This window comes from Nycticebus coucang, chromosome 9 (assembly GCF_027406575.1).
Source record: "Nycticebus coucang isolate mNycCou1 chromosome 9, mNycCou1.pri, whole genome shotgun sequence".
NCBI lineage: Eukaryota > Metazoa > Chordata > Mammalia > Primates > Lorisidae > Nycticebus > Nycticebus coucang.
Window position 1 is genome coordinate 61,613,955 of NC_069788.1, and position 12,275 is coordinate 61,626,229.

The 12,275-nt window shown below is 39.2% G+C and overlaps 1 protein-coding gene across 6 annotated transcripts in view; it reads left to right on the forward strand.

The window, feature by feature from the left end:
• The window catches only part of KIF13A (kinesin family member 13A), a 234,457-nt gene that overhangs the window by 98,955 nt on the left and 123,227 nt on the right, over positions 1 to 12,275 (forward strand). For all 6 annotated transcript variants that reach the window (XM_053603550.1, XM_053603551.1, XM_053603552.1 and 3 more), the window contains exon 4: positions 11,987 to 12,047. In XM_053603550.1, the coding sequence (XP_053459525.1) occupies positions 11,987 to 12,047 (61 nt within the window). The remainder of the gene's footprint in view (positions 1 to 11,986; positions 12,048 to 12,275) is intronic.

Here is a 12,275-nt window from a genome sequence, read left to right on the forward strand (position 1 = left end):
AAAGCTTTTCCTCTTAGAACTGGAACCAGACAAGGTTGTCCTCTGTCACCTTTACTATTCAACGTAGTGCTGGAAGTTCTAGCCAATACAATTAGGCAAGACAAGGAAATCAAGGGAATCCAAATGGGAGCAGAGGAGGTCAAACTCTCCCTCTTTGCTGACGACATGATCTTATACTTAGAGACTTCTAGGAGTCTCAACCACAAGACTCCTAGAAGTCATCAAAAAATACAGTAATGTTTCAGGATATAAAATCAATGTCCACAAGTCAGTAGCCTTTGTGTACACCAATAACAGTCAAGATGAGAAGCTAATTAAGGACACAACTCCCTTCACCATAGTCTCAAAGAAAATGAAATACCTAGGAATATACCTAACGAAGGAGGTGAAGGACCTCTATAAAGAAAACTATGAAATCCTCAGAAAGGAAATAGCAGAGGATATTAACAAATGGAAGAACATACCAAGCTCATGGATTGGAAGAATCAACATTGTTAAAATGTCTATACTTCCCAAAGCAGTCTACCTATTCAATGCCATTCCTATCAAAATACCAACATCGTACTTTCAAGATTTGGAAAAAATGATTCTGCGTTTTGTATGGAACCGGAAAAAACCCCGTATAGCTAAGGCAGTTCTCTGTAACAAAAATAAAGCTGGGGGCATCAGCATACCAGATTTTAGTCTGTACTACAAAGCCATAGTGCTCAAGACAGCATGGTACTGGCACAAAAACAGAGACATAGACACTTGGAATCGAATTGAAAACCAAGAAATGAAACTAACATTTTACAACCACCTGATCTTTGATAAACCAAACAAGAACATACCTTGGGGAAAAGACTCCCTATTCAATAAATGGTGTTGGGAGAACTGGATGTCTACATGTAAAAGACTGAAACTGGACCCACACCTTTCCCCACTCACAAAAATTGATTCAAGATGGATAAAGGACTTAAATTTAAGGCATGAAACAATAAAAATCCTCCAAGACAGCATAGGAAAAACACTGGAAGATATTGGCCTGTGGAAAGACTTCATGAAGAAGACTGCCATGGCAATTGCAACAACAACAAAAATAAACAAATGGGACTTCATTAAACTGAAAAGCTTCTGTACAGCTAAGGAGACAATAACCAAAGCAAAGAGACAACCTACACAATGGGAAAGGATATTTGCATATTTTCAATCAGACAAAAGCTTGATAACTAGGATCTATAGAGAACTCAAATTAATCCACATGAAAAAAGCCAACAATCCCTTATATCAATGGGCAAGAGACATGAATAGAACTTTCTCTAAAGACGACAGACGAATGGCTAACAAACACATGAAAAAATGTTCATCATCTCTATATATTAGAGAAATGCAAATCAAAACAACCCTGAGATATCATCTAACCCCAGTGAGAATGGCCCACATCACAAAATCTCAAAACTGCAGATGCTGGCGTGGATGTGGAGAGAAGGGAACACTTTTACACTGCTGGTGGGACTGCATACAACCTTTCTGGAAGGAAGTATGGAGAAACCTCAAAGCACTCAAGCTAGACCTCCCATTTGATCCTGCAATCCCATTACTGGGCATCTACCCAGAAGGAAAGAAATCCTTTTATCATAAGGACACTTGTACTAGACTGTTTATTGCAGCTCAATTTACAATCGCCAAAATGTGGAAACAGCCTAAATGCCCACCAACCCAGGAATGGATTAACAAGCTGTGGTATATGTATACCATGGAATACTATTCAGCCATTAAAAAAAATGGAGACTTTACATCCTTCGTATTAACCTGGATGGACATGGAAGACATTATTCTTAGTAAAGCATCACAAGAATGGAGAAGCATGAATCCTATGTGCTCAATTTTGATATGAGGACAATTAATGACAATTATGGTTATGGGGGGGGAACAGAAAGAGGGATGGAGGGAGGTGGGTGGGGCCTTGGTGTGTGTCACACTTTATGGGGGCAAGACATGATTGCAAGAGGGACTTTACCTAACAATTGCAATCAGTGTAACCTGGCTTATTGTACCCTCAATGAATCCCCAACAATAAAAAAAAAAAGATGTGTGCAAGGGAGCCAAAGAAGAAAGAAACAGGGCCTTGGCACCTGTAAGTCAGTGGTTAGGGCGCCAGCCACATACATCAAGGCAGGCAGGTTTGAACCCAGCCCGGGCCTGCTAAACAACAATGACAACTGCAACAATAAAATAGCTGGGCATTGTGGCAGGCACCTGTAGTCCCAGCTGCGTGGGAGGCTGAGGCAAGAGAATCGCTTGAGCCCAAGAGTTTGGGGTTGCTGTGAGCTGTGATGCCATAGCACTCTACTGAGGGCAACATAGTGAGACTCTTATCTCAAAAGGAAAAGAAAAGGAAGCGAGGAATTGATGTGTTAAGAAGTAATGACTTGTACATTCTGGCTAGAGTGTAGAGTCCCTGAAAGGAAGTTGTGTATTAAAACACTGGGAAAGTAAATAGCATATAGAGGGCTAGGAATCTGAGCTGAATCTGGTCGGCTGTGAAGATCCTTTAGGATCTTTGTGCAGAAGAGTTATATGATCAGAACTGTACATGTAAGTAACTCATCTGGCTGCAGGATGCAGGATAATTGTTAGTGTGATATAGGGTGAATAACATCTCAAGTTCACCCTGTAATAACCACGTTGTGTGTCAGTCTGTTTATGTTAGATGTTACAGCAGTAATGACCTTAAACATTCCATGGCTTGAGACAACCAAAGTTTATTTTTCTGTTGTTACGTGTCAGTTGAGGTCTGCTACTGCTCTGCATCACGTGACTTCAATCTGAGCTCCAATCTGAAGGAACAGCTCCTTGTTGGGACTTGCTAATACCATGGTGGGAGTGAGGGGTGGGAAAGAAAGAAAACCTTACATAGTTTCTTAGAGCTGAAGCCCTAAACTGGCATACATTACTTTGTTCATTTAATTGGCCAAAGGAAGTCACATAGCCAAGCCTAAAATCAGTAGGGCCAGGAATTTTATTCCTCCTCCTAGAGGCCGTGCAGGTCATGTGGCAAGAGGCGGGTTTGTATAATCCCCTCAGGGGAGGGCAGTGAGTCGTCTGAAACAGTAATACCATATACCACACTTTGCCATTCTAAATCAAATGCCTGAAATTTTTCCAAAGGTAATTTTTTTTCCCATTTTAATCAAAAAAAATCTTCAGAAAGATAGTACTGTGTATTTCTACCTTAAAATTTCTACAGAGTCTATTTCTCTGCTCTTTCTCTCTCTGGCTTTGTTCAGAACCCAATAATCCCACTGTAACTTTGCCTGTAGATGCCTACAGTGCAGCCAGCAGAGTTCCAGATTGGGGATTATAGGCCCCAAGAGGAAAAGACACCCGTCTTTTGTCTCTTGGTACTGATTCCTCTCGTCATCCAGCACAGTGAAAGACTTCTCTATCAGCGAGGATCTCTTGAATCCCTGGGCGAGGCCTGAGTCAGTGAACTCCTTATCAGCCTTTCCAGTGTGATTTGACTGAAAATAAATGTCTGCACACCTGGCCTACCTCAAGTCCTATAGGCTCTGGTGGCTTTGGGCCTTAGAGTCAGCTCCGCTTTCTCCCCTTTATGGCTAGCTGCACCTGGCACTGTCCAGTAGGGGGGACAGGTACATAAGGTGAGGTCTTTGGATGTTCTGAACCAGACCGAGAGATTGCTTGTGGAAGGTGATGAGTGACTCAAATTTAGTATGTTTTCTTTTTTCTCCTTTGTTATGAGCGACAATAGTCATTTATTAGAGATAGCAGATAGGCTCATACAGTATATGTTTAGACATTTGCAACTTATCTTTTGGGCTTTTTTTTTTTTTAAGTAGTCTGTATTTGAAAATATCCATATTACCTTTTGAATGTGCTGTTGGAGAAGTTACTTGGGTAGTAGGTATTTTGAGAAGTAATCAGGGCATGAAACAACTGATAATACCATAGATTGTGTGTTTATGACACTCCCTCCCTCAGCAACCAGTGAAACACATTCTAAAAATGAATACTAAGGGATTAAACATGAATATTTGAAAGAGTGAGAATTGGGTTAGTGCTTCACTAGTTTATACTATGTGTGTAGTGTTGAATGGCAGCTCTGTGCTGTTACAAGACCAGTCTGGGTTTTGAGAGGACTGATTCCTATTTTCAAATTTATTCATTAAATGCATACAAGGATGAATTAGTTCTTTGAAGAGACACCTTTTCTATGTACCCATAGAAATTTGAACTTCAAAGCAGAGTAGTACTTTCTACAGATAGTAGCTGCCTAGGACACATTGTAAATTTCCTGAGATCAGGGACGATGCTTTATTTTTTGTAGATATGCAGCAGATGCTGCTGGCTTTGAATCTTTAAGATGTTTGGATATCTTCACAGTCAGGCAGTGTTGACTGTAAACCAAGTGGTTGTGTAGTGTGTATACAGGGTGTCCATAAAGTTCGTGTGCAATTTACAATAGGCAGCTATTGATATAGTAGGAAGATATAAAGGAAGCGATTAATTGTATTGTAAAGAGATAGCAGTTATTTGACAGATATTTAAATGGGAAAATATTTCTGTCAGTAGAACTCACTGGTAATGAGGATGATGGTTCTGGCATTCCTTCTTTGTGCCCAGTAGAAGTTACATTCAAATAAGGGAAGAGTTTGTGCTGGCAGAGTTGCTTTTGCGAAGGCAGCAGTGAGGACAGTTTTGTGATCACACAGGCTTTCCAGTGCTGGGCTTCCCTTTCGATTTTAGTCCAGCTTCTCTAAGATGAACGAAGTTTAACTCTGACTTTTTTTATTTTAATGGTTCTTCACATCTCTGCTATTAGGAAAAAGATGAAAAAGAGAAGTGTTCCAACTTGGTATTGAAAGGAAAATTTTAATATGAAATGAAATATAGTACTTTTTTGGGTATGATTCAGTTCGTATAACATGGTATGGTGAAATGTGAACAAATTTGAAATGTCTCCTTCATATTATTTGTATTCTTTCAGATTGACAAAGTTGAAAAGTAACCACAAAACAAGACATTGGCAAGCTAGTTTTCCTAAAACTGGAAAACATGGAGTTTGGAGAGAAATCTTGGGCTCTGTTAGGTACTGGTAGAACAGGCTGTTAATAATGGCGTTGGGTCTGCAGATGTGAACAGCTAAACCAAACAAAGTGAGTCCACATCGAGTGGACTTTTTTCTCCCAAAGTAAGCCCTCTTGATTTTGGATTTGGGAGCTAAGAAGTAGTATGTCTTGCATTGATATTTTTGACACAGAACCAATCTGTGGCAACTCTTCCACTCATGGCGTTTTTTGCCTTTTCATTTTTTTTCTCTTTATTGAATTCAGCAAATACTGAGCACTTGTCTACTGTCCAATGCCTGTATTACAAGGAATAAAGGAATGAATCAGTACCAGACATGGCGGCTCATGTCTGTAGTTTCAGCAGCTCAGGAGGCTGAAGTGGGAGGATCACTTGTGCCCAGGAGTTCAAGGTTATAGTAAGCTATGGTCATGCCACTGCACTTCAGCTTGGGTGACTGAGTGAGACCCTGTCTCAAAAAAAAAAAAAAGAAGAAGAAGAAGAGAGGAGGGGAGGAGGAGGAGAAAAGAGAAAAGAAAAGAGGAAAAGGAAAAGAAATAGTATAGTCCCTGGCTCGGATGTTTGGGGAGTAGCTGCCATATACTCAGTTATACTCTGTGCCAAGCATTATGTTGGTGGGTATTCTGCTTAAGTTCCCACAATCCTAACTTAATGTAAAATGTGTAGTTATTTAGGTGGATGAGTGTGTATTAGAGGGAGAAGCTTCTAGCTAATACCACAGAGGAGGGAACAATGACAGAGGGAAGCCAAGGAAACATTGGAGGAGGTAACATTTGGGCAGGTATGAGTTGTAGCTCACTGGGCAGGGCAGAGAGGTTAGGAGCAGGAGGGCATTACAGGATGGGGGAGTTCTCTTCTATTTCTACGTTCCCTTCTCTTCTTCCAACTCCCCACCCCACCTCCACATCTCACCGTGCTGCTCAGTACACCCAGGGGACTTATTAGTCATTGGTGGAGACTCAGAGCTGAGAAGGTGGCTGACCATGCCAAAATAGATAGATGACTAGAGGGTCTTGCTCCTGTCTTTTGGATAGGAGAGTGAATCCAGTAAACACACACAGAAGGTCTGTAGGTTGCCTCTAGTCTTGTCATTACAGTGGAAGTGAAAATGGAGACGTCAATAAAGAATTAATAATGTAGCAGGGCCATGGAATCATATATAAACAGATGTGTGTGTGTGTGTATTTACATACACACACTGATTAGACAGGTATGAAATTCGAGTAATGAGTAGTATCCTTAAAGGTTTCATAAGAGAGTGACATTTGAGCTGACATTAAAAGATTTTAATAGAGTGGAAAGAAGGTAGGTGTTGGTTCATTTTGCAAAAATCTAGTGTGTCTGTCCAGAAATATTTAGTTGCATAAATTAAATTATCTTTACATAGTAAATATTAGATTAATCACTTTCTGCCTGAGCAGAGTGTGTGAGAGGTAGTAAAATGATTTTGGGAAAAAAAAAATGATTTCCAAAATAATGGTTGTATTATGTTCTTTTTAACTAGATTGTAAGCAGCTAGAAGACAGAAAACACGCTTAATATATATTTGAGTTCCCTGTGGGACCTAAAACTGAAAAAGGTGGCACGTGGACTTGAGTTAATTGCTTTCTGGATTAAACATTGCACAGGTGGAGAACCTATTGGTGAAAGCGCACGGCTAGAAAGGATAAGGATACAGGGAAATGCAGCTGAAAGCACCTTCACGTTTGGTTTTATGGATCAGAAAAATGATTACAGATTACAGTTCTTGAACCATTGATCCTTCTAGTTCTCTTAGGAATGTAGGAGATACTTTCTTCATTCATTTATTTATTTTTCTTTTAACTGTGAATTGAATACCATAGAAATGCCATCAGAGAAAGGACATTTAGGTAAGAGTGCAGCTTGACTGTGCTGCACCCTGCTCTTAAGTCCTAGAACTCTGTTACCTCAGAATATATATCACTCAACACATCTGCCTGATTAAAAACAGCTTTAGTAACTTTACTGGATGTTCAGTGGTTCACAGAAATGCAAAGCTAACATTTTTAAGAGACTAATGAAGGTGGAACAGATGTACGGCAAGCTGCAGGGAATTAAACGCTGGTACGAGTTTGACATCTAAGAGGAAGGAGTGGGATTCTCAGATGGTGGGGTCAAAGTTTGTTGAAAACAACGAAGACAATGGCTTTCAGATTTTAAAAGTGACAAGAGACTCTTTTTCTAGTTGAAAAGGTATGAATGCTTTTACCCCAAAAAATGTTCTCACAATGTTGGCATTAATAAAATATAAAACTTACACTTGTCCAGCGAAGATACTAGTGACTTCATGATGAATAGATGACATAAGCATTTAGGAATTCTAATGAAATGAGTTAGAAGTCTTAAATACCATTTCTCTAATGTAATGTGGTAGTTCTTGGGGGGGAAATGATTTTCTTTTTGCTCATAGTGGTCCGTTACCAAGGAATAAGTCTCAAAATATTGGTTCTCTTCCTTTTGAAATGTCAATGCATTTTCTATTGGAAACTCAAAACCACTATAAGACCCAAGAAAGCCATGACTCTTGTTGAAACAAACCATGTGTTATTCAATTATATTGCGGCCATCATAAGAAGAATAATAGTTTATAAATAGTTTATTTATGCTGCTTTTGTTTTTCTTTTTTTGTTAAGCAGGCTTGGGCCAGGTTCGAAACTGCCACCCCAGGTACACAGGCTGGCACTCTAACCACTGATCTACAGGTGCCCAGCTGTATTTATACTGCTAACAAGAGATTGCAGGAGAAATAATTGGACTAGCCATGGCAAGGAAATTATTTGAAACATCTTTAAAACTGCCATGGCCGGCTTGGTGCCTGTGGCTCAGTGGCTGGGGTGCCAGCCACATCCACCAGAGGTGGGAGTTTCGAACCCTGCCCGGGCCTGCCGAAACAACAATGACAACTACAACAAAAAAAATAGCTGGCCGTTGTGGCGGACACCTATAGTCCCAGCTACTTGGAAGGCTGAGGTAAGAGAATCGCTTAAGCCCAATAGTTTGAGGTTGCTGTGAGCTGTGATACCACAGCACTCTACCGAAAGCGACATAGTGAGACTCTGTCTCAAACAAACAAAAAAAAACTGCCATAGCCACAGTCATAACAAATTTTTTTAGTGATAGGTATAGGCAGTCCTCAGGTTATGAACAAGATAGGTTCTGTAGGTTTGTTCTGAAGTTTAATTTGTATGTAGGTTGGAACAGATACATTTACCTATTACCTATAATAGCTTCCGTTCATAAGTGTGTGTATACATAAGTTGGATATTTGTAACTTGGAGGCTGGCTTTAATGATTCTAATTTCTGTGCAAACTACAAATTATGGTTTGGTGTGGCCATGGTTTATGCACCTGTTTATTCAGTTCACGGTGCTGAAAGGGATCCCATTGTTCATTTAGGGACTAAATCTGTATTTAACCATTGACAGACCCAAGTTCCCCCAGAACATGCATGTAGAAGTAATGAAACATCTAAAAAATACATTCTGCAGTTGAACTTCTGCTTATTCAGAACAGTTCTCACATCCATCCCATGCTTTTGTCTGCATTCCAACTCCTTCTCCTGGCAATGTGTTTATTAATTGAAAAAGTATTATGTACAGTGGCTTCCCTGGGCAAGGCACTGAACCAGGTACTGAGGTGTGGAACACAGGCGACCTGGTTAGAAGAACTGAGGCATAAAACAGGACCATATGTGAACAGTATTATGGGAACTATAGCGTGCTGTAGAATTTCGTAGAAGGGCAAGGAATCTCGGGAATCGCTTCTAGCTGAGATTAAAGAGCAAAAAATACAACAAGAGTTTTTCTGTTCACTTGCTTTGAGTTGTAGAAAAATCACTCAGATTTCTGGGCTTTCTTCTAGCAAATGTTTAGTAATATAATAACCTATACTCCATGACTGGTTTGAGGGATCGCCATTCTAAAGTGTCTGTGATCAAAGATTGTGAAATTAAAGATGTAATTCAGTTCAAGGGGAGGTTGGTATTCGGAAAGCAAAGACCAGTTGTGTCTGTCAGTACTGTCAAGGCCCTTGAGGTTTTAATATTTGTCTGACTTTTAGGGGTAAATGCTTAAAATGAAATTTTGTTTTGTATTTCCTTTTTTATTTTTATTTATATTTATTTATTTTTTTGAGACAGAGCCTCAAGCTGTCGCCCTGGGTAGAGTGCCGGGGCAACACAGCTCACAGCAACCTCCAACTCCTGGGCTTAAGCTATTCTCTTGCTTCAGCGTCCCAAGTAGCTGGGACTACGTAGAGGCATCTGCCGCAACACCTGGCTAGTTTTTGGTTGAAGTTGTCATTGTCATTTGGCAGGCCTGGGCTGGATTCAAACCTGCCAACTCTGGCGTATGTGGCTGGTGCCTTAGCCGCTTGAGCTACAGGTGCCGAGCCTGTGTTTCCTCAGCAGAACAACTTTAAATTACTAACTCTTTCATTGTTAGAAATGGAAATTGTCATAGAATTTGCAATGATTCTTACTGACAGGTAGACCCCTCAATTTGGGGTGGATTTCATTTTATTTCAAGTAGTATTGTGAAGTAAATCTCTAGCTTTCTAATCCCATGTGCAGAATAGCAAACTGTTAAAAATAAGTTTGCGGTAAGCATGAAAAAATAACAGGAAATACATGATGATTCCACTATACATATAAAGCAACAACTAAAGAAATTCTTTGAGTCTCCAGAGGACAATAGTAAAGATACATTTAAAAACATTGGAAAATAGCCCCTATTGGCTGTTTAAAGTAAGGAGAATTGACTTAGGTCAAAAGGAAAAGAAAATGTCCTGGGAATGAAAGTTAAGTGCTGTAAGATGCCATTAAAGGGAGGTTGTGGAATCGCCTTTTCTGGAAATGTTTAAAAACAAGACAGATTTTCATCTCTCAGGAGAAGTACTGAAGTTAGTTCTTGCCCAGAGGCTGGAAGATTAACGGGATTACGCCTGTGTGGTCTCTTAAGTCATTGGAAGAGGCTTTGAATGTAGTGAATAATTCCACTCTCTGTTGGCTAAAAGTATTGTTTCCTAGCTGTTCATTTGAAACATGGTTATTATAAGACCAGAGCAAATGTTTGTGTGAGTAACATAATTGAATTTAGATCTAGGGTTGATGATGTAAGTAGTGTGCATAGTATATACCTGTATCGGTTTTAAAAGCATTTTTAAAAAGATGGTATGGTGCTGAAATTATTCAGAGCATAATTTGGTCTGTTATAATGTAAAAAGTACCTGGTTCCTTGAAAGGTCAATGCTGTTGATCAGTCAATAAATAGTTATAAAACAGCTACTATGAACATTTCAGGCTTCAAAGATGAATTAGGTATGATTTCTGCCTTCAAGGAATTTAATGTACAAGTGGAGATAAAAATTATATACAGATCATATACATGGTAAGTAAAAAACAGAATAATTTGGATAGGAGCCATAAAAAAGGATTAAATGGTATTGTGGAATTTCAGAGAAGGGAAAGATAATTCCTTTAGATTTAACCAAGAAATGCTTCCTGGGAAGAAAATATGTTAAACTGGGGCTTGAGGAGTATGAAGTGTATTGAAGGGTGGAAATGAAGAAGAGAACAAAAACAGAGGTGAAATTGTCTTCAGTAATCCCAAAGTAAGGACAAGTTACACGGAGCTTGAGGAACTGAGGGGAAAGTGGCTAACAGAGCCTTATTGGGGCTTCTCAAATGCTAGGCCAAAGAACAAGGACTCCATTTGCTCAGTGCTTGAGATGCCTTGGAAATGATCAAGAAGGAAGTCCTGTCCGTGGGAGGTTTATAATTTGCTATTTGGATGGCTAGAGAAAAAAAGGCAATAGCAAAGAACCCAGGAAAGTGACTGCTATCATCAGGGCCAGAGTTTGCTAAGGAATATAATGAACATCATTAAATGGTTTTCTTTGCTGGACAACTTTTCAGGGACTTTTAACACTGAGAATTCTATTGAGAATCTCAAATAGGGTAAGGTGTGCACCATTTCCAAAATGATTTAATCTTTTTCCCCCCACAGACTAGCTCACAAAACCCCTGTGCTTGGAACACGCTTTGGAGAACATAGCTTTATGCATTGATGATAGTGGGTAGAGCACAAGTGGTTAGATGGGGAGTGCTATGGAGGAAGCATAAGGCATTCCTGATAGATAGTAGGCATCTAGTAGCTATATGGAAAACTTATGTATGCAAGAGTGAATTATTGATTTAATAACCATAGTTGGCCAGAGATTGCATGTTGAAACAGAAGAGGGAAAGGAGTCCAAGATGGGACTCTAAGTAATTTTGAGCTTCAACTATGCTAGAAATGATATGGAAAGCTAGAAAAGGGAACTGGTTTAAATGAAATGTGATCATTTTAGTGTTACTTGAGAAGCTAAAGGAGAAGCAGCCAGGAGGTTTCAGCAAACACTGGAACAGTGGTCTTGGACAGAAGTGGTGGGTTGTTTTCTTGTTCTCATTAAATGTACCATGTTTTTAAAAATCTGGTTAAGATGTCTGTTTATTTCAGTTAGATGAAAATATTTCAAATTGTATATAAAACCAGCATGTAGTACCCCACGATTGCATTAATGTACACAGCTATGATTTAGTAATAATAAAAAAAGAAAGATGTCTGGTTATTTGAATTCTGGTTGAAAGACAATTTTCATATACAGCTTACTCTAATACGTGAAGCTAACTATAAATTAGTCTAAAAAGAACTTCGTGGTTAACAAAAGTACCAAACCTGCAGCAGTTTTTAAAAATCAGACAGTAGTGGGTATCCCTCTCCAGATTAAAAAAAAAAAAATCAAACATTAGTGAGTGCCCTTTTCATCTTCATTTTGATTTTCAGTCTGATATCCTCATAAAGAGTTATGTTTAATATTTTTTCCTTCTATTTAGGTATTTGCCTTTGATTATTGCTTTTGGTCCATGGATGAATCTAACACTGCAAAATATGCTGGTAAGTTGACTCTCTGCACCTGATAGTTGGACGTCTGTCCTCCTCCATTACATCTATTTTCCTTAATTACTCCTGTGTTTTATTTTTCCCACACAATTCGCACCCATTCTTTCCAACTCTAGCATATGAGTTTGGTTTCAGAATCTGGCTCTGCCACTGACTAGCAAAAAACTTGAACAATTTTTTTTTAAACTTCATTAAGCTTCAAGTTCTTCCCCTGTAAAGGGG